This window comes from Chiroxiphia lanceolata, chromosome 9 (genome assembly GCF_009829145.1).
Source record: "Chiroxiphia lanceolata isolate bChiLan1 chromosome 9, bChiLan1.pri, whole genome shotgun sequence".
Taxonomy (NCBI): domain Eukaryota; kingdom Metazoa; phylum Chordata; class Aves; order Passeriformes; family Pipridae; genus Chiroxiphia; species Chiroxiphia lanceolata.
Window position 1 is genome coordinate 28,435,135 of NC_045645.1, and position 27,667 is coordinate 28,462,801.

At 45.3% G+C, this 27,667-nt stretch overlaps 2 protein-coding genes and 1 long non-coding RNA gene across 7 annotated transcripts in view; 1 reads left to right on the forward strand and 2 right to left on the reverse strand.

The window, feature by feature from the left end:
• Nucleotides 1-1,457: 1,457 nt before the first annotated feature.
• Nucleotides 1,458-3,663, reverse strand: LOC116790936. The gene is made up of 2 exons (XR_004358550.1): nt 2,365-3,663; nt 1,458-2,117 (listed from the first exon to the last, which is right to left on the reverse strand). It is a non-coding gene; the product is annotated as an uncharacterized LOC116790936 (long non-coding RNA).
• A 2,093-nt stretch (nt 3,664-5,756) lies between these two features.
• Nucleotides 5,757-9,905, reverse strand: LOC116790933. Of its 4 annotated transcripts, XM_032696476.1 has the most exons (5): nt 9,558-9,905; nt 8,388-8,873; nt 7,660-8,025; nt 7,127-7,241; nt 6,433-6,651 (listed from the first exon to the last, which is right to left on the reverse strand). In XM_032696476.1, the coding sequence occupies exons 2-5, from the start codon at nt 8,508-8,510 to the stop codon at nt 6,593-6,595; spliced, it is 663 nt and encodes a 220-aa protein (XP_032552367.1). In that variant the 5' UTR covers nt 8,511-8,873; nt 9,558-9,905; the 3' UTR covers nt 6,433-6,592. The 4 variants fall into 4 exon arrangements, 1 of the variants encoding a protein (XP_032552367.1); XR_004358544.1 differs by adding an exon at nt 5,757-6,417 and having other exon boundaries at nt 6,506-7,748; nt 8,384-8,873; XR_004358543.1 differs by lacking the exons at nt 8,388-8,873; nt 9,558-9,905 and adding exons at nt 5,757-6,417; nt 8,110-8,172 and having other exon boundaries at nt 6,506-8,025.
• The window catches only part of LOC116790931 (BMP/retinoic acid-inducible neural-specific protein 3), a 167,246-nt gene continuing 147,910 nt past the window's right edge, over nt 8,332-27,667 (forward strand). The window contains exons 1-2 of one of the 2 annotated variants that reach the window (XM_032696474.1): nt 8,332-8,821; nt 25,641-25,926. In XM_032696474.1, coding sequence (XP_032552365.1) covers nt 25,691-25,926 — 236 coding nt within the window. In that variant the 5' untranslated portion in view covers nt 8,332-8,821; nt 25,641-25,690. Of the gene's footprint in view, nt 8,822-11,700; nt 12,047-25,640; nt 25,927-27,667 lie in introns of those variants that run through there. The other variant, XM_032696475.1, reaches the window with a different exon arrangement.

Here is a 27,667-nt window from a genome sequence, read left to right on the forward strand (position 1 = left end):
TGAACATCCTTGCCCTTGGCTTTCTCATTTTCATCACACAGAAGAAAAAACGGTTTACTCATTCAGAAATCAGAGAAGCTGTAAATGTTCTCTTCATTTACTTGTAACTGCATTTTTCCTTCTGTTTATGCAATTCTTTGCATTAACAGCACCGTGGTGATGACAAATGAATTTGGAAAAAGAAAGAAACTCCCATGCTATCATTATTTCTTAAGAGTAGGAAATGGTTGGAGCACTAACTGTAAGGTACAGGTCCACTGGCTGATGCCACACCAATCACATTTGGATTAACACACATACCAGCTTCTAGCTACAACATTTATTCAGACTCTAATAGTGCTCAATTGTCTAAAAAAACCCCAATTGCCAATATATACATACTCCCAACATAATATACATAGTGCCAATTATACAGTGACAATTAATTGTCCAATAACTTCTAGCAGCTGGTTGAGAAGACCTTGTATTGCCTCTAGACAGTTCAAACAGTGCTCAGTGACAATGTTACCTCGGGGCTGCTTTGTTGTTATGCTCTAGGGTTTTTTTTACTCAGCCATTTAAAACGCACAGCTGAAGGGAACACTGAGATTATCCCGTGTTAACACATTTTGTCAGCGTTGCTTTTCCTGTCTTCATCTGAAAAAAAAACCAAAAAAACAAACCCAAACAAGGTAACAGATGTCTGGTCTCCTAATGCTCCAAGTAGGAACGTGACTTAGTGTTGTGCTGTGTCAGAGAGTTCTGCCAAAAAGTGAATGTTATTTCTAGGGCTGAGCAATGTCAAGGCAGATAACTCCAAATTGAATGCATGACTTTTTTTTTGAACCAGCTTCCGAGGTTTTATTTACTTTCCCTCCAGCGTAAGTTAAAGAAATGCAACTGAAAATTTGGCTTTCTGGCAAAGGCATCTGCACCACCTTAAATGCAGGAATTCCTGCTGCCCTGTGACTCAGCAAAACACATGCTAAAGACACGAAGCCACCCTTGTTTATTGGGGTTTGAAATGTGTGCTTACAGCCCAGCAGACTGCAGAGAGCTTCCCAAAAATCCACGCACTGCTTTGACAAACGGAGAATGTAATCAAACAAATGATGTAAGAGACATCTTTTTTTTACTGCCTCCTTTCCTTCGTGACTGAGAAGAGGACCTGACATCTTCCTGCTATGGCCCCCCAGCAGCTGGAAGCAGCAGAAATGTCAGGAGGGTGATGGTTGCTGCTGACAGGAGCACATACCTGTTGTGTGCCATAATGACTCAGCCCAGGCTGCTGCAAGACAGGAGCTGTAAAAAGCAAAAAACCCCCAATACACAGCTTTATGCATATATTGCTTATTTTTCCTATCATTATGTTTGAGTTGGAAATTGGGTAAATGGAGTTCATCCATACAAATTCTTCATGCTTTTTCTGTCTCATTAGCTGCACAGCCCAGGCGAATGATAAATGCTCATAAAATTGCTGTATTTTATTATTTTATTATTATTATTCTAGAGACTGGAAACACATGGAACAGACTGCTCAAGAAACTGCATTGTTCTTATTCGTTGTCATTGGTGGCCATGTATTTTGATTCTTGTGAGTTAATGACATATAATAACAAAGGTTATTTTCAAATCTTACTACAGATACTTTTCTTGGCTCATTTCTATGGGAGATAACAAGATCTATTGAGATAATACACCAGATGCTATTCAGGGAATGACTATCAACTTGAACCAATATCTGTAAAATAATCTCTTTTCCAAATGCAAATTGCTTTCTCTAGAAGCTTTTTTCTTCACAGCACAGCCACCCTAAAACTCAGCAAAATTCTGCCTTTCTAGTGTGCAATTCCTTGACACTGCAAAGCATCAACTGAGACTTTCCCTGATACCTGTTCTTCTCTTCCCTTTTTTGGTCCATGACAAATTTCTTTTATACATTCTGGCAAATACATATTTTGCTTCTGCAAACATCCATAAAGGGCAGGTGCAAGACTCCAATCAGGATTCCTTACATCCTGAATACAGAACTGCTTTTCCTACAACTTAAGTCTGTCTTTGGTACCAGGTGTCAGCTGTAACAACACCTCACTGGACTCCACCACCCCTCAGAAAATTCATTTTGTATGAATGGGGGTCTTGATTTTTTTATGTGCAGCACAGAAAATGCATCGAGGGGTCTTATCTTCATTTCAACACTTCTTCTGTCCTCCACCATTCGTTCACATGCATTTCAGATTCCGACCTCTCTGGGAAGAGGTTGATTTCTGACCACACAGAAGTAACACAGCACCAACAGGTAGGTTTTACTGAAGTCTGGGTGACAACACTAAGGTCAGCCGGGGCTAAAACTCAGTGGAAGCTGCATGGCTTCTGTATTTAAACACAGTACACTGAAATTACACCTCAATTCCTCTACAAATCTGCTGACTCTGTGCCAGGCCAGTGCTTCTCACACTGCTTGTAAAGTCACTGCCTGTGGGAGAGAGGCCTCCATTCTATATCCATCATATCAACTCCTGGAAGTGCATATTACACCACTCCTGTAGGATATTCTTTCTGGTACTGGGGTACTGCAGCCACTGGATATTTTTCTCCTAAGGAAAACAGGCAAACTTGATGCCTAGGACTCTCCACCACAACACTTCAATATGATTTAAAATGTATCCCCTGCTTTACTTTTTTCCTCTACAAACCTCTTTTCATTTTCTTGAAAGTAACAAGAGACTCCTGTGATTGTCTGAAGTCTGGCTAGCAAGAAAAACTGAATACCTGAACACATCAGAGGTTATTGTAAAAATGCCTGCGTGGCCACTGGTCATGGAAACATGGCTAAGATATGTCTCAACTTAAAAAAATAAAAAAAGACTCCTCCCAGTAGTGTGTGTCTGGCTGTGTCTAGTAAGCTCATGTGAGCTTACAGGTCTTGCAATTAATACCATCAGAAAACAGTAAATACCATATCTTCAAAGAGGTTGTTCTATCTCAGAAAACTGGTGCTTTAATGATAGCAAGAGCCTGAAAAAACCTCAGCCTTTTAAGTTTATCCCTTGCTGCCAAAGGATAGACCAAGTGAATAGGCAAACATGCTGTATTTCTTTGACTTTCGGGGAGAAATTAAAGAAATTTTACACTACTAGTTCCTTCTCTGAAAGCGAAATGTTGGGAGCTCCTAAAAATAATCTCCTCTGCAAGTGTGGAAAAACTCTGTGGATATAATTTTATTCCAGTGAATCATATCTCTGCTAAAGCAGAAATGCAGAGGTCGAGATATGTTGGTGGACAAGGAGTGATCATGAGTCAGCAGTGCCTGCTGTGGCTAAAAGGCAGATGGGGTCCTGGGCTGCATCTGTGGGGACAGAGTGGGATCTTCCCATCCCACTCAGCACCTGTCATGCTGCACCTCCAGTCAGAGAATGGTTTGGGTTGGAAGGGACCTTAAAGACCATCTGGTTCCAACCCCCTGCCACGGGCAGGGACACCTTTCACTAGAGCCTGTGGAAGGAACCTGGAGCACAGCTCGTGTCCAGCTCGTGTCCCCACAGCTCAAGAAAGAAGCAGAAAGACAAGAGAGGGTCCAAAGGAAGGCCAGGAAGATGATCAAAGGGCTGGAGAACCTGCCCTGTGAGGAAGCACTGAAGGAATTAGGCGTTCTCTCCTTGGAGAAGAGAAGGCTGGGGGGGAATTCATTGTGGTCACTGAAGTGAGCAGATCCAGGGCCACCAGGTCCACAGCCAAGTGCTCTAGTGCAGTACAGGGCATGGGGAGAGTGTCCTGGTGTGGGGGAACCTGGGAGCTCTGGGAGGAGGGGAGCAGGCTGAGGAGTAGCAGGTAGTATGAGAGAGAGAGCAGCTACTGGAATCACAGCCTGCCTTCCCTGGGACAGACTCAGCATGCAGATGGGACACATGGTTTGCAGGATTCCCCATCCTCTCTCTCTCCCTGGCTGAATACAGTGACTGAAGGGATTGGGGGGCAATAGTGACAGCTCCTGCCTGGCTGAGGTGGTTTGACCTTGGCTGGACACCAGGTGCTCACTAAGCCACTCTCTCAGTCCCCCTTCTCAGCTTCTGTCCCCTTCTCAGCCAGGTGGGGGAGAGAGGATAACTCCCAGGCTGAGATAGGGTAGTTTACTGAAGCAAAAGTTTGTGTGCACACAAGCAAAGAAAAAACCCAAACATTTTGTTCTCTACTTCCCATTAGCAAGAAATGCCTGGCCACTTCCCAGGAAGGGCTTCAGCACATGGAGTGCCTGCTCTGGAAGGTAAATATTGTAAACAACAAATGCCCCCCTTCTTCCTGCTTCCCTTGGCTTTTATCTCTGAGCTGATGTCACACGGTCTGGAATATCCCTTTGGTCACTTTGGGGACAGCTGGCCCAGCTGTGTCCCCTCCCAGGACCTTGCTCATCCCCTGGTGTGTTATCAACTCCTTTCCAGCTCCCACTGCAAAGCACAGCCCTGGGAGGGATGGGAAACCAACTCCAGCTCAGCCACTGCAGTGGCAGTGTCTCCTCTGGGACTGCTCCACATTCCCAGGTGCCCATGGATAACGGGCACAAGGCTCTGCAAGAGGGTGGGAACAGGAGGAGGACAATGGTTCATAAAGGTTGGAGGTGTCACCAAGGTTAGTGGTCTGTGCCCTGACTCAAAACAGCCTCCATACAGAGAAGAGGTTGGATTATTGTCGCAGGAGAATTCCTTCTGTGGGGAGCAGAAGGGCCAGTTTGCTGAGCTGACACTTCTTGGGGGAGTCTGCTGCCTCCCTGGCAGTGCCCCATCGCTGGAGGGTTTCAACATGTGAGTGAACAGGGCATTAGATAATCTCATCTAGGCTCCCTTTTCCTTCCAACCCGGGCTGCTCTGCAATTCCAGGTATCTCTGGTATGATTACAAAGCGAAATTCTAAATATGGCATATTTGTTTGTATAATCAGCAAATACGGGACTTGTTTAGACACCCAGCTCAATTTATGGATGCAAACAGCAACTAGAAATGAAACCCACGAGTATATGAAACATTGTTTCCCAAGAAAAATATGAACACTGGACACAGGCAATTAAGCATTCCCTATGTTTTCTAGATGAATATGCAAATTTGACATTCAAATCAGACATCTAAAAAACCCCCACCCCCCTCATCTGAGCAAAAAAGCAGTCCAAAAGTTTAAGTCTTTCTGCTCTAACTTTAATTACTTGCCATAATTTCAGTTAAGGGCAAGGCACTTTAGCAGGTTATCATTTTGTTCCTCCCAACTGTTTCAAAAGTCAAGTACAGTTTCCCCTGACAAAACACGCAGTGCATGGAATTTTTAGACGGAGAATTTACAGCAGGGTAGCATGCAGAGAATTCATTACAGCCGGGAGAAGGCACTGCAAGAAGGTGACAGTACTGTTTGCATAACAGGTTTGTCTGTTGGAAACTAAGAGAACTACTGAACTGGCTTAATAAATTACATCTTTTTCGGTAGCTAAAGAGAAGCATAAGCAGGTCCTGGGAGAAAAAGGGTGAAAAGGCTGAATATATGAAGTAAAGAAAAATTAAAATATTATGGGATAAGCTGTTAAAACCTGCAGTTCACCAACACAGAATCACGCTGCTATTTAACGCAGATTTACAGGACAAAGGAATCTAATGGCCTGTAATTCAGGGCCACAAGGCTTTTAGGATGGGAGGACTTGAAGTGCCCCTCCCCTCTCACATCATTATGTGCAGCTCCTCAGTTCAGATTGGGTCCCAGTTTGCGTTTGGCATTTTGGGGAGTGATATAAGTTTCCTTATTCTGCCCTAGGATGAGACTTTGTGATATCATGTTCTAAGGCCATAGATTATTAACATCATTGAACAAAAAAGCATCATAGTCCTCTACGACCCTTTAACTCTGCTTCAGGGTGATTTTTAAGAGCCAAAGTGAACTGTGGCCACAATTAGGTCTTGGAGTTGACCACTGTTGCAGATCTGTGTTGTAATGATAAAGTAACTTTTTTTAACCAACCTGGTCTAGTGGAAGGTGTCCCTGCTTGTGTTAGGGGGGTTGGAACGAGATGATCTTCAATGTCCCTTCTAACCAAACCATTCTGTGATTCTATAATTCTAGGAAGTGAATAATATCAGAATATTCTTATTAGATTTAAAGTGGAAAAGGACCAGCAGAGGTTATACTGGTTGAGGAAACCAAGTTGTACTGCTCTTCGGGTGAAAGAACGTGGCAGGGAGGGAAAGAGAGCACAGTGAAATAAAGATTAGACTGGATGCTATGAAATGAAAACACCTCATTGTGAAGCCAAAGACTAATGAAGTCAATCTCCTTCTTCTCTTCTATTGGGAGGGTGGGGTTGGTCAGACTCAAAATTCTCCTTGGCTGATTTAAGCTGCCTTTGGTGTGAAGGAGCTGCAAAGCAAGTTCAGCCTAAGGACATCATTAGAGAGAGGACGAAGCCTAAAGAGAAGAGCAGAAGAGCATTAGCATGTCAGCAAATCTCTTTTCATACCTTCTCTCTCTCACACACACACATACAGGTACACACACAGCCCCAATGGATCTTGCCAACACCTGCAGCACCAAACACTGCTATGAAGACACTTCTCCCCGTGTGCACCCTGGTGCTGGTGACCTACCCCAGCCACACACTGCAGCTCTTTGTCTTCTGTTTTGCCTGGGATTTTATCAGTCCTAGAAAATGGACAGTGCTCTTATTGAGTGTCTTGAATCCCAAGTCTATTTGACAGTCATTGCAGGCTTGATGTGCAGCGGTCTTTGTTAAGAAACACACAGTCTTTACATAAACAGGCTGACCTTTATAACTGGCATTTTGTCAGGAGGGGCTGAAGGGGAGGAGAAAAGGGGAAAGAAGAGCCTGTGCGACTTGTTGCTGTGAGAGAAATCATATTCTGAGGCAAAGAGGCAAGATGGCATGTCTTTCATTTTTATAACTGCATAAGGCAGCATACATGTGCCTACATATTTAACAGCTACTACAATTGAAATGGACACTGCTTTTTTTTTCACAAACTGTAACGTCCTTCCTTCAATCCTTTTCTCACCTCCTTGCTAATGAAAAAGTCAATAAAACCCCAAGCAGGGCAAATCACTACTAAGATCAGCTCATTTAGCATAAAAATGATTAAACCTGCTGACAGGAACAAACCAACGTGATGCCAGAGGAATCCTGGGTTTCTGTGGTTTCCGAATATTTCACGGCAGATTCTGGAAACATAAAACTGCCCAGACTGGCAAACGGCCGTGAACTGGTGCTTACAGAGGTAATGGAGAGAAGACAAAAACTTTCTTGATCAAAAAGCTCCACGGAAATGACCATCTCTTTCTGAAGACCACAGGTAGCACAGCAGACAAGTGCTGGTGTAATGCTGCGGTCACTCCGTGCTGCCCAACGTATACATCACATAATCGGTATGGTTAGTGTGCTTACTGATCCCGGGAAGCATGAGGAGAACACAGCCAGGCTACGCTGCGGGGATGCCAAAGCTCCCGGCTGATCTGCAGGCTGTTCCCGGACACGGACTGGCTTTCGGTTTAGCTCTCAAGCCCAATTATACACAGGGAAAAGCGTTTTTATTAGCCACGAACGCGTGTCTGCTCACAGCACGGATGGAGGAGAGGGACTAGAGGTAGGGGGGGACACACACCAAGCTCCATAAAGCCTCCCTCTCCCCCACACACCTTGAGATTCCGCACACATTCCAGAGGCACTATGCGAAGAAAAGGGAGATTTTTCCACCGAGCCAGCTCGTGATTTCCATACAGAGAGCCTGGAAGCGCCGAGAAGCAAGGGGAAGGAGGATGAAGAGGGGGATGAAGGGGAGATGCTCCTCTTACCCAGGGCAGGAGAGGGGCCCGGGTGATGAGCAGGGGCATTGCCGCCCACCCTCCCTCCTCCGCAGAGGTTCCTCGCCGCGGTGTCGCCTCCCCGCGCCTCTCCCAAAGCCTGTTCCCCGCTCCAGGACCTGCAGCCCTTCCCTGCCGGCCACGAACGGACAGCGGCCCCGGCGGGGAGGGGATGCGGGGAGAGCCCCTCCGACCGCCGGGCTGCGGAATAAATCAAAATAAAAGGCTGTGAAACAAAGGGTTGGCCGAGGGCGGGGGCCGAGCGGGAAGCTGGGATGCTCTTACCCGGTCGATGTCGCCGCTGCGGCTCGCCGGAGCCCTACCCGGCTGTGTCGCTGGCCCCGCTCCCCCCGCCCCGAGGCAGGTGGCGGAGGCCCGTGGGCTCCGAGCCCCCCGAACCCCGCGGACCCGGAGCCTCGCGGACCCCGAGCCCCCCGAGCCCCGCGGACCCCGAGCCCGACCAGCGGCGTCCCCAGCGCCCCGGCCGGGGGCTGAGCCGCCCCCCGGCCCTCTGTGGCCCGCCCGGCTCGCTCCAGCCTCCCACTGCTCGGTGCTCCACCTGCCTGGGCAAAGCCCCTCTCCATCCTGCCTGCTGCTGAGATCCCGCAGTTTATTATTCTTTCCTCGAGAACCGCTTCCATCACCACCAAAAAAAAAAAACCCACCTCAACCCCAGCAAATCCCATTCCTCTCCGCAACTCCTCTCGCTATTCGGGTTTGCTTCCCTCTCTCCTCCTCCTCCTCCTTCTCTCTCCTCCCTCCCTCCTCCCCTCCTTTCCCCGTTTTGGGTCTGGAGCCTCTCTCTGCCCTACACACACACACAGACAGGCACGCACGGTGCAAATGGGTTGTTTCACACACAGAACTGCTGCCGGTTCCCCAAGTCCCCCCGCCCTGCTCAGCCCTGCTCTGGTCTGAAGCCGCAGAACATGGACTATGTGCTCGGAGCCGGGATGCGTTTTGCCCGCAGCCGCTTCGCCTCCCGCGATTTCACCCGGTGAGTAGGTTTGATTTCGCGTTCAGGTGGCGTGTCTCCGACAGAAAGGACACTGACGACAGGGAGAAATAAAAATAATAGTAAAAAAAAAATAAAATGATAAAAAAAAAAAAAAGCATTGCCTCGCCTTGCTCCTGACCGAGCTGGCTCCGCTTTCTAAACTCGAAGGAATTAGGAAGCACCAGTCCTGTGCCCACATCCCTCGCTGTTGGCAGCGCGCACCGCAGCACCGCTCCCAGAGCCGTCCCCATCTCACCGCTCGCTCACCACATTCGATTCATGTTTCCATCGGGCGCCTCGCCTGCTCCATTCCCTCGTTTAACCCTTGCAGACAAAGCCGTGGATGCTGGAAGGGCTCAGGGTTTCCCCCCCACCCCGTGTAGGGGAAAGGACAGAAATGCTGGTGGCTGAGGGAGCCTCTGAGCGTGCCTGAGGAATGTCTGGGAATCCGCGGGGGGGGGGGGGGAGATCAGGTGGAAAAGTTCATCGCTCTTCCTGATCCCCTGAAGAACTCGGATTGGATTGGAGGTGGGGAAGGATTCCTCCAGAAGGATAGGAAAGGATTTCCAGTCCCGTGGAATGTGCTGGGAGGTGGCAGAGGCTGGAGCCAGGGCGGCCGGGGAGCAGCGGGGGCTGTGGGGGCTCCTGCCCTGCGCCTGCGGGGCTTCTGTCCTGTCACTGCTCGCTCCGTGCCCTTCCCGCATTTCTCAATCCCAGCGCACCTGATTTTACTTACTACTATTTTGGGGAACGCCTGTATTTTCGGCCGGCCTGAGGAGTGCAGGGTAGGAGAGAGGCGTCGTCTTCCCAAAACGTACACCCTGTATATATCTACCTGGGGCGCAGAGTGTCTCTCGGATCAAGTAGGGGCTTCTTTACTTTGAAAGAAAAATAAGGGAAATAAACACTCTTAAGTCAAAAAAAAAAAGGACAAGTGCCTTCAAGAGTGCTATTTGTGGTTAATACTTTGAGGATTTCTGTGTCTCTAATTAGCGTCAGAGACCCACCCACGGTCAATAGCAGAAGGTAGGGAGGAAACGTTCCCTCTCGCTGGGAGGTATTGACTGGCTCCGTGTAGCTGTCATTCGGGTGCAGGGGAGGTGTGTGTGTGTGTCCGTGTGTGCGCAGCCGTGTCTCCAAAGCAGTGCATGCAGCGATCACAGGGAGGCTGCTAAAGGCTTGCAAGCGGGTGGAGATGCCAGGGAGAAATACACAGGATCCGAATTTATTGCTTGGCGGCAATAAAGCAGAAGACGGGAAAGACCAATGGCCCCTTCAGTGCCTGAGTGTGCTACCCCCCTGCTTTTCCTTCCACCCCCCCCCCCCGGCCTCCAAATTGCTGGCTGATTTCGGGAAAGGGGACGTGAAAAAAGCCTTTCAAGCGTGGGATCCAAAATCCACCCTTCCTCCGGCTCCTCTCTTCTCCCACCAGCTCGAAGCCCCCCCCATGCCCACATCTCCTTCCAGCGGAGTGTCCTTCTCTCGTAGACTGTCCTCCAGGCGGTTTTCCCACTCCCGCCGACCTGCCCCTCTGCCCCCACCTCCTCCTGCCCCGGCCTTTTCCACGAGTCTGAGGTGATTAACCAAATCCCAGACGGGTCTCCTGAATTACCCGCCTCTGGCGCTGCTGCTGCCGGGATCCTCCCGCACCAGTCTGCTCAGGAAAGTTTCTGTGCAGTCATACTCCCTTCCCTCCCTAGGTGGAGAGGATTACAGCGCGTTTCAAAACCTCTACCTGATTTTTAATCCTTTTTTTTTTTTCCTTAGCACTGAGGGGAAAAAAAACACCCAAACCAACCAAAAATTAGGAAGTCCTGAGGGATTTAGCTTGCGAGGGGAATAGCTCAGCCGGTGAGCGTCTCCTCGCCGTGCTGCTTAAATGCGAGCGCTCTGCAGGAGAGATTTATGTGCCCATCAGCAGAATATTGCCCGGGTTTAAGAGCACTCGATATTCCCTCTGCCGACGGGGGTGGGAGATGGTAGGACACAGGATGAGGGCAGCGGAGTTGCGTAGCTCACGGGCACCGTGACGGATGGCAGGAAAACTGCGTCTGGGCAGCAAAAGTGACACCGGTTGGACCGGGTGGCGTTTCTATACTCAGCAGAAGGCGAGGGGACGCACACCGAACCCTTTGCCTACACCACCGAGTAAATTAATGCAATTAATATGGGCTTAATGGGCGATTGCAACAAGCGAGCGTCAGGCATGCTTAACAGAGAAGATTCCTATTACCCTTGATTTCCAGCATTCCGCACTCCCAGCCCAGAGATACCTTCTGCTCGGATCGTGTTGGATGACTCAGAAAAAAAAAAGAATACCGAGCAGCAGCCAGGCGGTTTTTTCTTTGCTGTAGCGGTTCTTTTGCTTTTTGTACAATAGACTGGCGGCGTGTAAATAGCTCCCGAGCCCAATGGCCCATTCCCGAGGGAATGCTCCCAAACAGCCCTCTTCCCTGTATTTAGGTGTCCAGGCTCCCTGCTTGCCTGTGTCTGCCACTGCCAAGGATCACCTCCACCTCCTCTGCTGTCTCCATCTCCCCCGAAGCCGTGCGGCTTTGGGACTCCCATTTGGCCGGGAGGTAATTTCCCAATTTCCAATATTGGCAGTGGCAGGCGGACACGCAGGGATGTGGCTCTGGCACAGGGAATACCTTTAAGGATGCGTGTCAGCGTCCAGCCTGCCTGGGCAGCCGCTCCTCCGAGCTGTGTGTCCCCGGGGCGAGGTACCAAAAAGGGGCGGGAAGGGACTGGGAGAGGCGGGGGCTGGAGGGGACCCGCAGCAGCAGGAGGGGCTCCGGGTCCGGGCGGAGCGAGCACCGACAGCGCCGGTCCCGGCTGCGGGACCCCCCGCCAGCGGCTCCCTCTCCATCCTCTCCCCATCCTCGGCAGGGCAGGGCAGCTCGTTTGGCAGGGAAGGGAAATCAAGCCCCCGGAGCGGTGCCCGCCCGTCGGTGCGGGCTCGGCGGGGCTCCCGCAGGGAAGGGAGCCCTCCCCGCAAAGGGTTAACGAGGCTGCGGGTGCTCCAGGCACGGTCCTGTGTGCGCCTCAGAGATGCACCAGCCAATCCCGGCAACAGCACCATGAACTATATGTAGCGTGGTGGAAGGAGCGAGGGGAAGGAAATAGGGTGTAAACTCTCACCGTACATCGGAAGGCAGGAGACCTGCATTTTTTTTCGGGCTACGATTTCTGTGCCACTTAAGAGACCGTCATGCGTTTAAAAAGGTAAGGGCTTTGTTACCAGCTGTCCGTCTCGTGATTCACTGCCGAGTTCAAGTGCGTTTTCTGCCTACCTTTCATTAAGTGCTAAATTCAGAGTGGGAAGAACGTGGAATATGTCGTGATTTACTGTTTGGGGATCGTTCTGAAAGAGTACATCAGCGTGAAGTTGTAATGATTTCATGTAGAGATTAAGCAAGTGTGTGCATGTGAAGTAAAGCGAATTCATGACTGGCAGAAAAACGTGATGTGGGAGGTAAGAGAAAGATGTTCTGTTGTAGCACCAAAATCAGTTGTGGATCCATATCAAATGAAGGCTAGTATGAGATAGACAGTATTCTGAAAAAAATATAGAGGGTAGTCCAGAGGCATATCTGACAAGCAAGTGACAGAAGAAAGAGAAATGACTTCTTTCCTAGAAAAGCCCATGTCTAACTTTATTTAAATACAGCCTCACAAAAGAATGCTATAAAAAGAGATGAAGTCAAAACCTTGCAGAATCTGTATGTTGAGAGATGAGTGACTCTGATTCGTTAAGTGTGCAGAGAGATAAAGCTGGAAGGGCCCTACTTACATTTACAAGATATAAGAAAAAACTTCAGAGGAGCAATCCATTTAGATATCAGACTTTACAGACTTCTGTCATTGCTCGACTCCATCCCTGTGAGGAGTTGCTCATTTTAAACAGGTGCTCTCTCAGCTTTACCATAAGACCAGCTTTGGGAATAGAAACATTTGACTGGGTGTCTTCCTCTCTGTATCCAAGCAGAGCAACAGAGCCTCGGTCTCAGATGCTGTCACGGTGCTGTTTAGTCAGCAGGGTTCCATAAAGAAACTACCTACAGATTCTTGCCTCCAACCATTTTTCTCTCTGAGACACGCACATAATTTAAGCAGGAGAGGAATAAAAAAAAAAAAACAAACAAAAATCTGCGATATTTTCTGGAAGTTGATCCACCTCCAGTGAGAGCAAACTCCCCAGCAGACCCCGAGTCCACCGGAGTTGTGTGTTTGTGGAGATTGGTCACGAAATGCTGAAGCCCTGCGAGTGAAAACCTTAACCAGGAGACATGAAAACAAGCAGCTGAATGTTTTTACAGAGCTCACTGCAGAAGGCAGCATTTGTACAACAAGCCAACAAGCCAACGTGAGGATCCTCAAGTGATGTAATCATCCTGTCTCATCCTTTCCCGTTTTTTTCCCACTACTGTCTGAATGCCTTTGTGAAGAATTAATTACAGGAGTCTACTCACTGTTTACACCAACGTGTGTCTGAAAAGTTATTTCTTTAGTCACATAGATTGCAGTGACTTTTCATTCCTCTCAGTCCCAGACAGTGATTTAGGGGACTAAAATATTTTTACTTCGTTTGGATTATTTTGAAATCCAGTGATCGTATCTGACTGTGACCAGTCTAAGATGTTCTTTACTTGAGATGCAACACCTATTGAAAACAAAAGGAAGCTCTTTTTTATCAGCAAGCTTGCTTCCTCAGCAGTTTGTTTTTTATTTCTTTTTTAAATCTGAATGAAAGATTGGAAGATCAAACAACTCACCTAAGTTTTTCTAAGAAGAAAAAAAGAGTAGTGGGAATTATCAGATGACAGTTTCTAGAAACACAGTTTTCTAGCTGCCATTTATGCCTAGTGCAGCCCTTAATCATCCCAAAGCTCCGTCTCCCCTCAAAACCTGAAGAAGACACTGATTTTATTTTTTATTTTCTCTCCTGAAACACCAGTAATCTCATATGGAGAAAAATCACCAGCAATACATTTTGACAAATAGAGCTCAAATGCTCCTTCAGAAAGGTTGCATTGAAGCAAACTTGTCCTGTTGGAGCTGCAGGTAGCACCTCACATGAAGAAGTTGTCTTGCTGTTCTTTTTGATCTCATCTTCTACCACCATAAGAGAGCATTTTTTAAAAACAAATTTTCAGCCACGTTCTCTTCCTAGCTTTGTTCAAGATGTGTATGTTCAGGGAGGGCCTGATCTTGCACAATTAAAGGAGTTCAGAGCATTGCTATCAACTTTGGAAGCAAGATCAAGTTCCAAAATGATATTTTGGAACTAAGACGAACTTCAGATTTAGAAGGGAAGACAAAAAAAAAAGAGGGCATCATGAAGTTACATGCTGCATACTGAGCAGTCTGAGCCTTTGCATATCTTGAGTCAAATAATACTAAACTACTAAAGAACTGAAGGATTTTTAACCTGATCTTACATTGGTTGAGGCCTCAGTACTCTTACCAACATTGATAAATCAACATTTTTTGTTTGAAGTCGAGGAATGTTGAGACCCCCCCCCATGAGCTGCAGGCAGGCAGCACCTTGAAACTCAGGTCGTCATCCTGCTGAAAACTGGAATGGGAATAATTTGGTGTGGTAGCTCTGAAGTTAATCCTTCATGTGCCCCCCAGTTTGTGTGCACACACAAATCCAGTCTGTGGATACATATGCACCCACAGATATAAATATGCATGACATGCACTGCACGTTGCTCCACACCCAGGGGCTGGAGAGTTACTCTCTTGCCCTGCCTTGTACCATGGCATGGATTATTTAGCCCAGGCAGTTCCCCAGCTCCCACTGGAAGGCTTCACCTCCTGCCTGTGCCACAAAATAATGCCCTGATGGGAGAAGGACCCTGTGCCACGTCAAGGCTTTTCGTGTTTGACTAACGAGCCTCTCACAAAGGCCACAAATTCTGTCCCACCTTCAAAAGAAGATTGGCCAAGCACTATATACTGTGAGCTAAATTGAGACTATTAAACTGCAGTGGTTCCTCTTATAATGAGGTGAGATTGTGAGGCTCGTCCATCAGATGCCTTTACTGTAACAGTTACATTAATGGTGATTAGCAGATTCTGCTAATTCACAGTAACACCTTCACTGCCACATCTACCAGCACTTGATTAATGAGAAAAGTGGTTTGTAAGGCATTTATTGCACGTTTGCAAGTAAAGAACTGAAATCTGGGGAATCAGAACACTGCTCTATACCTCTAATCCCATATTATTCATGATGACTATGAGAGTTCTGTGGAGCTAATTTAGCTCTTTCAATACTTATAAATCTTCTGGAAAAAAAAAAAACCTGGTTAACTGAACATGGGTGACCACTCTGAAATCAAATGGGAATATTAAAATCTGTTATAAATGTTGCTACTTATTTTATTATTATTATTATTATTTCCCCCCTTTCTCTATTTGAAATCTCTGTTTCTAAGGAGATGAGAAATACTGCCACATACTGAAAAATGGTATTGTGGAGGGAGGTGGTAGCCCAAGCATATATCTTAATTAGCTATTTTTCACCTAAAACGTTATTGATCCGTATTCATTAACAATTTGGTGGACACAGAGAACAAATATATGTTACAGTTTTTATCTTCAGTAATTCTGTTTGGTTTGTGCACTTAATGTGCTGCCCTAAAGGTTAAAATCGCCCTATTTTAGGTCACAGCTGATACCAACCTCTTTTTCTCCAGAATGGTCAGCATTTCTTGGATGAATCCCCTTATTCCTTAATTCTGTACCACCCTTTCCAATGAAGATGCTTGTTTAGGTAAAACAGCAACGTTTATGCAGGTGGAGACTCATCATCCTTCTGCCAATCTCTGGAGACTGTGGATTTATTTCACACAGAGCCATTAGCTGGTGATGTTCTCTTTTTAAGTCACTGCTCCTGTGGGATGTGACTCTGACTCATTGGCTTGAAAAGTAAAAGCTTTCATAACTACCTAAGTACCCTTTAAACTCTCTGTTAGCTTAAGTTTATTAGATTGATTCACATTTAGTTGAAGGAGATGGTAGTGGCTTTTTTTGAAAGGTACTCATTTATAAACCAGCTTAATTTCTTCGTGCTGGTTTGTCTTGGCCTAGAACATTTTCTCTGTCTTTCTGGAGAGACAAAAAGAGGCTATTATAAAGAAAAGTGATGAGCCTCATACTTAGAGAGACTGCAGTGATCTGTAACTCCTGATAACCAGACTGTCTGTCTCTCATTCTGCACTGGCTGAGAGTTTAAAGCTCTTCAACATTAGCTTTGCAACTTTCTACTAAATAGGGATGTGTTATTCTATGAGCTACAGGAAGAAATAGTGATAATTTGGTACTAATGTGGTTTTAGAGTGCCTCATAGCTGAATTAAAACGGTGGAGAGATTGGAATTCCTGATGAGACTCTAAAGGCCAGACTTGCTCTCCTTGCAGCATGATGTTCACAAGAAAGACATCTTCTAGCAGACCTTTTCTTCTCTGCAATTTTCTAATTTTTTGTAAACTTGTCTAGAATCAAGCCTTACAAGGCAGCTTTGGTGTTAGATTTATGTGAGACAGAGGGCTGCCCAGTACACAGGACATAATTATTACTTGTTACAACCAAGCTTTATCCATCCTGAGCTGCAATTAGGCCCAGACTGGCTTGTTGCAGCTTGAATCTTTGCTCAGTCAGCCATTAAGTCCCTACTCTCACTATAAAAAATTAATAGGCATAACATGAACATTTAAGAGGATCTGGCTACTGCCCATATACCAGCTACAGGCTTAGAACACTGTGCTGAGGGACTCAGGAAAAATCATGCAACAGTTTTCAGTAGGAGAGCAGCTGTGAAACCATCTCTTGAAGCTTCTCTGAGTCCTGTCTAGGGAGTTTGCACAAGAGGTGATGTAAGTTTGTTGGGTATTTTTTTTTTTTTGCTGGCATAAATAGTTTGAGGATGAGGAACCTGAAAGGTGTTTTAACCATTGCATTTATAGGAGCTGAAAGCCATCTACACCACCTGTGAAACCAGCTGTAAAACACGCCCTGAGTTCAGGAGCAGTTTTATCTGAAAGACATAATAGAAGGACAAAATAAAAGCATCACCATTCTATGAGATATCCTTGTTAAGAAATAAAATATATAAAAGAGTCCATTCTTCTGCCAGTGCATCCAGAAAGGTGCATTCATGCCATTAGACCTTTATGGATGTTATTTCCAACTCCCGATCTAAGCTGTAACCACTAATTTTCACATGAAAAATAAAGTCCAGAAGAGAGTAAATCCTTGATGGCTAAAATTACAGGGCTCTGTGTCATGCCTGAGCCAGAACCTCTAAACAGAGAAGTTCATTCTTAGAAATAAAAGACCCAAACCAACCACATTATTTCAAAATATGAACAGGATTTTGGATTAGGTCAGGTAATATCTGAGGGGATGGAAGTACATGAAACTAGGCTGGATTTTGTAAATGTCCCCACTGCAATCAATATAGTTCGTTGCTCTTTTGCCCCTCTCATTAAGTCCAGAGAACAGCTAAATACCACTCATTATTGTACAAACAATATTAGCACTCCAACAGCTTCAAAGAAACTTCTATTTTTACCTGGGACTGACAATTCCTTTCCTCTCCATCCTTTTCTGAGCATTTGTTACAAAATCTCCAGAAACAGAATTTTTAAGCAGCAACAAAAATAGTCAGCCCCTCTGTTAGTGCCATGAACATCTTCCTTTTATTTTATAACAGTTTTGCCATCCAGTAAATTGAAAGTATTCTATAGGCATTGATTGTTCAGGCTTCACACCACCTTTTTTTCCCCCTGGTGTTAGGGACAGAAGCTGTAATCCAAGAAGGTTGAGGGACTTGCCAAGGGTTATGCAATAGAATCAGAGCTATACTTCAAGGTAGCTCAGCTCCAAGTACTCTCCTTCCTCTCTGTAAACCGAATCTTCACTTCAACAATCTGTTGGTGAGCAAAGTTTTCCTCCCACCCCATCCCATTTTAGTCCTTCTGCATTAATCAGTTATATTTGGATTTGTCCTCAGGCTGGAAAGGCTCTGGAACCAAAGTTGTAGTGCACAACGTGTAAATAGCTGCTTCCTGCCACTCTAGATGGCCACAGCTGTAACAGCCCTGGGGTTAAAAAGGGTACAAGGATGAATTTAAAGAGGAAAGGGCTGTTTGTTACTCTGCTGGGGTTTCCTGGATACAACCAACTCACTCGTGTCTTGGTCTCTTCATAGCCCACTGATACTTAGCTGCTAAATTGGGTCAGGGAACTATCTGGGGACTAAAAGTCGTGGGTGAACAGGAGACATACTGCTAGAACTAGTGTGTCATGACTTCTCAGTGATCAGTTGTTATTTAATTTTGGGGTGTGGTACTCAAAAATCCTAAGGACCAAACTTAATTGCCATTAAAACACACCCAGTGAGATTATCAGAGCAGAGAGTGCTGAATGATTTTGAGTTAAGAGTTGAGTTTAAAAAAATTCCAGTAAGCTGGAATTCAGGCTTCTAAATATCTGTCTCCCCTTGTGATTTTCTGCTGACTTCAGTGCTCCAGTATGCAAAATTGTGTGTCACAGCAACACTTGCCAGTTTATACCTGAGGAAATGCTGGACCAGAACCTCTCCCTACGTTGTGATTTTTCCACAGTGCAGCTCCCAGAGTTACCCAAAGAGAGCTTGTTCTGTTTCCCTTCTAACATTTTTCACACCATCAGGTGCTTTAGCTGAAAATCTGTGGACAGTTTGGGAGAATGTTCTGCATAACTTGTGCAAGGGAAGAGTGACTTAAGACTGAAATGTTGTGCAGCTTTCAGGCAAAGAGTTTTTGCTGGTGGGACAGTCCATGGACTTGCAAAGATGGAGATTTCATCCCCTATGAACTTTCATGATCTGGAATGTGCAGTCATCCAGCCTGGAGCAGGCTTCAGGCTCTCAAAGGAACAGGCTTTTCTGTGGCTTTGTGGCATCCTGGGTGTTGGTCAGTTGAAATCCAGAGCTCAGTCAAGGTGCTGCTCATCCATTCCAGAAATGAACTTCATTTTAGCTCCTTGTGTGACTGGTAGATGTTGTCTACCAAGAATTTAGGTACTAGTACCCATTTAAAGACAAGGAACTGAGGCATCAAAGAGACTGGGGGGATTTTACAAGATCATGTAGTGATAGGAAAATGGGGAATAGCTTTAAACTGAGAGAAGATTTAGATTGGACATTGAAAAGAAATTGTTCCCTGGGAGGGTGGGGAGGCCCTGGCCCAGGTTGCCCAGAGAAGCTGTGGCTGCCCCTGGATCCCTGGAAGTGTCCAAGGCCAGGTTGGATGGGGCTTGGAGCCACCTGGGCTAGTGGAAGGTGTCCCTGCCCATGGCAGGGGACGGCACTGGATGGGCTTTAAGGTCTCTTCCAACCCAAAGTGTTCCCTGATTCAGTGATTTCTCCCTTTCAGTTATTCACCCACACAGTCACACCAGCACCACTCCGGCTGGGACTGGAGATCCTGGAGCCCCTGGTCAGCCCCCAGAGGTGGGGGGAGGACCCAGATGAGGCTGGTCAGGTCTATTGAGGCCTGTGTGTGCACTCAGAGACTTGACAGCTAATTTCTTCCTCTCAGTAGGTTCCTTGCAGGAACAGATTCACTTGTTAAGGCAGAAAGACTGTAATGGCAATTTGGGGATGCTGCTCTACCTCATCAGCTAAAACACATAAGGATCCGTTTGCACAGGAGGATGAACGTAGATTAACAGATTTAAAAAGTGCCTCAGGGAATCTATACATCATGATTTGGGCAGCAAAGGAAAAAAATCAGGTCTTTTACAAATATCAGGCATTGAAACAATTACCTGGGCACGCCTGCCAGGCAGCACGGGTGAGGGAGATGGCACTGGCTGTGCTGGGAGGCAACAGAAAGCCCATGGGTCCATCCAATTCCAGCCCCACAGGCACTTGCAGGAGTGGAATTCTGCAGGGACAGAGCAAACACCCAGGCCCACTCCACGGGCAAGAGCTGGAACCTTCAGCCAGCAGCTCTCACGTTCCAGACAGAGCTGGAGATGGTGGCAGAGGTCGGGCTGACAGATACTCTCTGTGTTTTATTTTTACTCCTCTGCTCTGAAGGCTGGGATGAGGAAAAAATAGAAGGATTGTTTTAAAAAAAAAATATTAAAAATCAGACATCCTATTTGTTCTCTGTTTCAGCTTTTGAGGATGTAGTTACAGGGGTCTTGCCCTTGTCTTAGAGAGGGGAGAATAAAGCTCAAATCTGGCAGTGGATGAAGCTCTGTTTGAACAAAGGAAAGATGTTGATTTAGGGTCCATGTAGTCAAAGCTGATACCAGCACCTCATGTGAAGACCTTCCTTATTTTTAAGCCTGGAATGTGAAACTCACTTAAAGGATTTTAGACATAGACTTATTTTCTCCTTTCAGATTTTTTTTTTTTCAGAAGATCGTAGCTCACAATGAATAACAGAGAACAAGGTGATTCAGTCCTCCTTGCTGAAAATCACCTGGTGACAAAGATACTTTTTGTGTCCAGGTGCCACCCCACAGTGGCACAGGCTGGACCCTGGAGCTCACGTGTGTTGGATCTGATGGCAGGGAGAGCTCACCATCCTCCAGCCTGGTCCATGGTACCAGCCTGGGCTAGTGGAAGGTGTCCCTGCCCCGTGGCAGGGGGATGGGCTTTAAGGTCCCTTCCAACCCAAACTATTGGGTTCTGTGATTCCAATCCCTCAAACTCTCCTGTTCTGTTTCCTCGTGCTACCAAACGTACACGTTGAGCCTCTTGGTTTTGGGACTCCAAATTTGAGAGAGCTAAACCTCTGCCCAGCATCTGACTATGAGCCCAGGACAGCACAGCCCACCCCAGTCCACAGATCCTTTTGCTATCCTTCAGGAAGTTCAGCTGGGGAGAGTTTTTTCCCCTGTGGATTTGCGTATCCTCCTTTGAAGAGCAGAACCCCCTGTGATGGCTCCGAGCCCAGAGCAGAGCACAAGGGAGCTGCTTTTTTGCTCTCTGCTCTACCCTCCTCCTCTGTAGCTGATACTGATTGCAGCATTTTCTGCTCTTTTCTTCCACAGCACATCATCATCAGCTTGGTGGCTGTTTCATTGGCACTGGGCTGCGTGAGAATTCCAAGGGCAGATGCCTCCCAGGTCTCATTCATTTAAAATTGTTAGCAGTCAAAAAATTGCTCCTTGGGAAAAAAAAAATAAATAAGAATCACTGCTGATAACAAAGTAGGTCCTGTGGTTCTTTACAAAGGTGGGCAACATGATCATCACACTTCAGATGGGGAAGTGAAAGCAGAGACACATAAAGAGATAAACCCAGGGTCTTAGAGCAGATAAGAGCAATCTCTGAGACGCAGGCTGTTACTTTATTCTTTATGCAAAATGTCTTTCCATTTTTCAGTGTCAAAATACCTTTGGGAAAAAAAATGGTCTCCTGACTTATCTTGCCTTCTCTGAGCTTCCCTGTTCCCCATCCTGCTGCAGTGGAGAAAATGTTGCTTCTCACCGTTGATTTAAAGTTGTAGCGATCCCTCTTCATCACAGAGGATCCTAAATTTTCCACTGAGAGCTGGGACGTTTCATCATTTTCTTGGAATTCTAGTGAGCATGAAAAATGAAGGACTTCAGAGAGAGATCCTGGTCTTCTGCATTTCCACTGGCAGAAGGAAATCTCTGTGGGATCTCAGACCAAAGCCTCAGATGCGTCCCAGGCTTGCAGAGTAGAGAAATATTGAAAAAACCCCAACCCTGATCTTATTAAATTATTGTACAATTATTGTACAGTTATTATACAGTTATTTACTTGCATTCTTGAGAACTGCAGGTAGATGTGGCCCAAAAAAGGTACTGATGAGGCCTAACATCAACTTTATTGAGTCTTCTATAACAAATTGCTCCACTAGTGAAGCAGTAATTTAGCAGCTCTGTCTCTGCTGTGTATCAGCACATCTGTTTTATAGGAGACTCTCACCTCTTAGAAAAGAGAAGGCTGCCTGCACTGAGGGAACCACAGATTTCTTTTCCCACATTTTCCACTTTAGAAAGGATTTAAGCTTACTGATATGCTTTTTTCTTGAGCACTGCTGTGCACACATCTGAGCTGGCTGCACATTATTCTGTATATCTTGGTTTACCTGGTTTATCAATTAATGTTCTGTAAGCAAATCAAGCAGACATTCTGATTTGCACTGTTTTAACTGTGTTAGTGAGTTCATAAACTACCCATATGTAATTATATGCAATTTTTAGTGTTAAAAAGTATTCACATAAAAAAGGAAGACTCAGGTAGGTGGGGTTTGCCCTACAACATGATGAAAAAAAAAAAGACTACAGACACCCTGTGTTTTTGTTCACAGCTGAAATTTGTCCCAGTGAGCACAATGTTGGCATTGCACTTGCCAGCACTATATTCTCTGGTGACATAAATACATGGATTTTGCCAGTCTTCAGCACCTTTACGTGTTCATGAGAGCTGGGACTCAGCTGTGGTATTTTCAGAAAGTGCTGAGCCAAATTCCTGATTTCAGTGAGGAGACGAGATTTCTGACAGAGAAGAATTTAGCCCACTGAGCTCCTCGAATTCACTCTGACCTCAGAATCTAGAAGAGGAAGGACTAAAAACTTAACAGCATTTACAAGTGTTAGCTGGGTGAAACCACGGGGATAACAGACAGCAACTGTGCAGAGCATCTCTATGTGAGGATTGTCCTCTAAGCCAGCACTTCAGTAACAGTCTTGTTGACATGACAGCTTTTATGGCAGAATAAATATTGCATCAGTTGTTCTCTGAAGAATGTCTTCTCCACCTGAAAATCTACCAGCTCTGTTGCTTAACAGGTGGTTTAGTTCCCCCCCCTTTGTCTACAGAGAATTTGGTTCAGATTGATTCTTCCCTGGAGTTCTTTGATGGCTGTTGGAACTGCAATCTTTGTGTGTTCCATAGGCCTGCAACAGTCTTTGAAAAAATGTTTTCAGGGCATTTGCGTTCACTAGAGAACTTGAGTATTCAAAATTTGGAGATATTTTTCCTACTCTAATCTTCGCAAAAATCCTTTGTCTAGAATTTTCTAAATTATTTTTTTTCGTAGGAAATGCATATTTAACAGCTTAAACCCCCGCTTAGCCTTGGTCTTTTCATGTTTCAGTCCCTTTTTTTGTTAAATAGAGCTAAAAGTTTCCTTCTCGAGGGTACTATGGGAATTAATACTACGCAGAGTGATTTTACAGTGACTGGACAACACAGACAAGTAGATAAGTATCAGTTAGAAGTGCACACGTGATTTTACTCTCCTTAAGAACTGCCTGTATATTTATACTCTTTTGAGAAATACCTTCACAGATCTTTGAAACAGTGAGATTATTTTCTTCTGTAACTGCACAGGTTCTCTGGAGGTGGTTCACCACTGGTTCATTTATGACACACCACGAGGTGCAGCACTAAGGCAAGAATAAAGTCCTGGCTCTTCATTACTCCTTTCCAAGTGCTCATTTGGTGTAGTTTTAGGAAGATGCTACATATACAAAATAATTCATTTTTCCAGTCGTAATATTATCATTTTAAATTCAAAAGGGACTCAATTAGTCATCATTACAGTTTAATGGCCTGAAACAGTTTGAGTGTTAATAAGTACCTGAAAAAGCAAACTCCTACCTCTTCTCATTTAAACAATTACGTGACTTTTTCAACAGGAAAGTTTGAAATTCTATAACAGCAGTTGGTATGAAAATTAAAATTCTCATTACACTCTCTGTAACTCCACATAATGGCAAGAAGTGATGCCCAGGGTCTGCTCATCTGTGCCAAGGATGATGGAGGGGAATGAGAACGCTGTGCAATGTGTTTTTCCCTGATTAATGATAAGAAGAAACAGAAGCATTTGTGGATTTTCTCTCTGTTACCATGCAAAGGCTGCTCTGGCCTGTCTGGAAGTGACTGACATGTTTTCTCCATTGACACTGAATGCCATGGTCGTGGCATTTATGGGCCAGGAGAGCAATCTGTTCCTCTTCAGTTCTGCTTCTGATCTCTGCAGACTTTTTCATGCACTGGGAGGAAGGTTATGTGGTGGTGTAACCTCAAATACATGAACTTCCACCTGTGAAGGAAAAAAAAAAAAAAAGCACCAGTCTAGGAAGGTGATACTCAAACTTCATACAGGACACAAATATGCAGCTTTTTTGTGTGGAAGTGATGGCTTGGGAGTATAAGTTAAAGGGAGCTCTCTGTTGTAGACTTGTGGAATCTCATTTCAGAAGGATTTATAAAATTAATGCAGTCTGTGTTTTATGGTCATGAACAACTGCATGGCTGTGACTGCTTATGGTAACAACTCAGTGCCTGGGTAAATGCTCAGCATGAAATATGAACAGGGGCTTTCTTTACACATTTATTGTTTGCAGGATCACGTCCTGATCATGTTACAAACAATTACATCACATAAACCTTGAGTATTTCTCTGGGTGCACAGACAGGCTATTATATTCTCAGAGTGTAAATTCCTGTTGGTTCACATGGACCTCTGTGCTCCTGTGGAGGCCTTTACCTTCCAGCAGCTGATCTGTTTGTGATTTACACAAAAGACTCTTCAGAACATTAATGTCTCATATTAATGATTCAGTGGAATTAACGGGGGGTGCTGAGTGTGCAGTTGCAGGAGTGTCCTGTTGGAGTTATCCTTCTTTTGGGGGGCACTCACAGATCAAATTACTGGTGGTAAGGAAGAATTTCCCACCGAGTTACAAAAGTTACAGCAGTGGGCACTGTAAGAATGTCATGATCAGTGCTGATTTGAATGAATGTGAATCAAAAATTTTGTTCCTTGTAAACCCATCAGCTAGAAAAATGAAAGCTCTCACATTCATATATGTGCTGTTTTGTCTTAGACTGAAAACTAGAACTGATTGCTTCTATATATTTAGGAATCTACATGGCCTTTTGTCATTTCAGCATTTCTGACAACCTCATGCTCTTGCACAGATGTTTTCACAAAATCTGAGCAGGGTATAGAATCATTATCCCATTCCACAGGTGTGGGTCTGACGTGTAGAGGGAAACTCTGGCTTGTCTTCACTGAGTTCCTACACGAGGGAATCAATTCTTGATTTGTGACTGGGCACACAAAAACTTGTTTAGGGTGCATTTAAAAAGTGTTTCTAAGGGGCTGAGCCATTGGGTTGGAGTGAATTGGACTGAAAGCAAAATGCTGCTGTCGGGGATACTCAAACTTGTTCCTGTCTGGAGCTGGAATAACTCCCTGAACTCCTCACTGTCAACCAGAGCAGTGACTGTCCTGCCACGCTGCTTTGAACACAATAACCACAGCCTGGCAAATGCAGGTTGCAGTGAAGACAAGCCACTGCCTGGCTTTTCCAAGGACATTAAAAAATTCATTCGAAAAGGAGGCAGCTGGGTCTTCTGATTCTCCCCCATTTTCTGTCCAATATGTGAACTGTGAGCTTGTGCACTGCCATTGCTGAATGATTTTGTGCTGCTGCATCAGGCAAGAATTGTCATGTTGCGTGTTTTTCATTAACGACTGGCATGACTGGGAAAAACCCCCCAACAACCCCTTCCCTGATGATTTGTGAAGGTTTCCCTCCAACAGTAAATATTATCACTGATGATGTTAATGAAGACATTAGTTTCACAGCATTTGAAGTACTGAAGCACTCCACTGTTAACTAGCCTAGTGGGGTTTATGCTAATGTAAAATGTAATAAAGTAGAGGCCACTATCTCTTTAAGCTGAAAGAAAGGAAACTTGTTTCTGCTTCCAAGGGATGCCTAGTGTGTGCTTATCTAATTGACTGTGTATTTTGTCTAGGTGTTGAGGGAAAGCTAAGAGAATGAAGGCTCTAAGTCCCCAGTGGAAGCATGATATGGCGCTGCAGTGCTGGTGCTGAATTGCTCTCTCTGATGGCTCTATGGGAGTGGATAGCACTGAGTCTTCATTGCTGGGGGTTAGCGGTTGCTGCTGTCTCGGACCAGCATGTCACAAGCCCCTTCGACTGGCTCCTCTCTGATAAGGGACCCTTCCATCGCTCACAGGAATACACAGATTTTGTGGACAGAAGTCGACAGGGATTTAGCACAAGATACAAGATTTACAGGTATGAAGCAAAGGGAAAGCAATTACAGAGATATGTCCTCCTTAGAAGCTGTAAAATTAAGGGTTTCCTTAAGGAAAAGATTCAGTTGTGGGAACGAATCCGTAGACACCAAATTCACTGTTTGAATATATGCAAGGCCATTTGCAAGGCCACTGTCTACCACGGGAATGCTGCTTGTGTTTGTTTCTGTTTTTGATAATTGCTTATGTTGCTCTGAAAAACCTTGTTGTTTACTGCCTACCTCTGCTCTGTCCTGATGGCACAGTCAAAAAGCGTCTCAGGGGTTCAAACACCACCTTTGGTTTCAGGGTGCGAACGTGGATCCCCTTTGATCGTGCACCGAGTTCAGCTGCTTTCAGTGGGGTTCATCAAGACCTAGGCTGAGGCTTTAAGACTGAAATTGTGGCTCTGCACGTGCTGCTGGCAAAGCAGGGATTGCATGGTGCAAATGAGGGCGCGTCAAAAGCGGCTCAAAAAAAAGTTTAATGTTCGTTTATCCCAATGTTTTGGGGAACGGTTTTCTCTTCCCCGAGGGACTGAGTGGTAAGAGCCACCATGATTTTTAACAGAGGTGTTTGGTCCATCCCAAAACTCAGCATTGGATGGCCCAGTTCAGACCCAGAAACAAAAAACCAGGGGAAGGCTTCGAAAGTATAGGTCTGGTTGAGAATCTGGGCCCTGCTGTGGAATTGCTTCAATGATTTGTTTGTAACCTGTGAGTTTCTGCTCTTTTGAGACAGCACTGGTGAACTACTTTCTCAATCAGTTTGCACAGGGTGCACCTCAGTGACATCCAATAACATTATCAAGGACATGGGAATGAACAGGAAAGTTTGGTCTAATAGGGGTGACCTAATGGCAGATAGACAGAAGGGGAGAAATGAGAGACTGGGAGAGATTAAGGACTGAGAAAACACATCTCTAAGCAGAGATATTTTTTGCTTCATGTTGTGACAGTTCCCTCCTGGCAGCCAAGAAAAAGTGGGCTAACAGGGACAAATTTTCAGCTTCCCTAATAGCTGTCCATGCCATGAACACAGGCTGTTTTGGTATGGGAAGACACACACTGATTTCACTGAAACCCATGAAAGAGTCTGTACAAATTTCATAGCTATTTTAAGCTATTATTCTCTAGTGATACCCAGCCCTTTAGAACAAGGTAAGAGTGATATATGCCTGTATGTATATTATATTCAGTTCAGTGTCCAGTGGCCTGGGAGAAAAGTGCTAGCCTCAGTCTGTAAAGGTTTTATTTTTAAGAAACTTGCTCTGTTTTCCTTTCCCAAATACATACGGTAGAGGGCACTCTGTTGCAGGTCAATTTTTCCAATGGGCTTCTTTGCCATATACAGACAAATTAAACACATTTTGAAAATAAAGTGTGATTTGGAAATATGCTTGATGAAGTGGCTTGTCTTAACAGAACAGCATTGCCCAATATTTACTGCATTTTAAAAGCCAGCTGTCAGGACCAATAATGTAAAGCCAATAATGCAGAGACTGAGGCAGCATATTTTATTCCCATTATTCTGTATTAGTCAACACTGAACCGAAATTATCTTGCTAAAAACATGAAAGATGGAATTGTATTTCATTTCAGCTCTTACAATCAGGTCCTTGAGAATTTTTCTCCTTTCAGCCATCATTACAGCAACATTGTTAAGTTTTATAGATCTGTAATCATATCGTTAATGTTTATTTGGGTTTGTGCATAGGTTTCAATTTAATTTACACCAGCCCA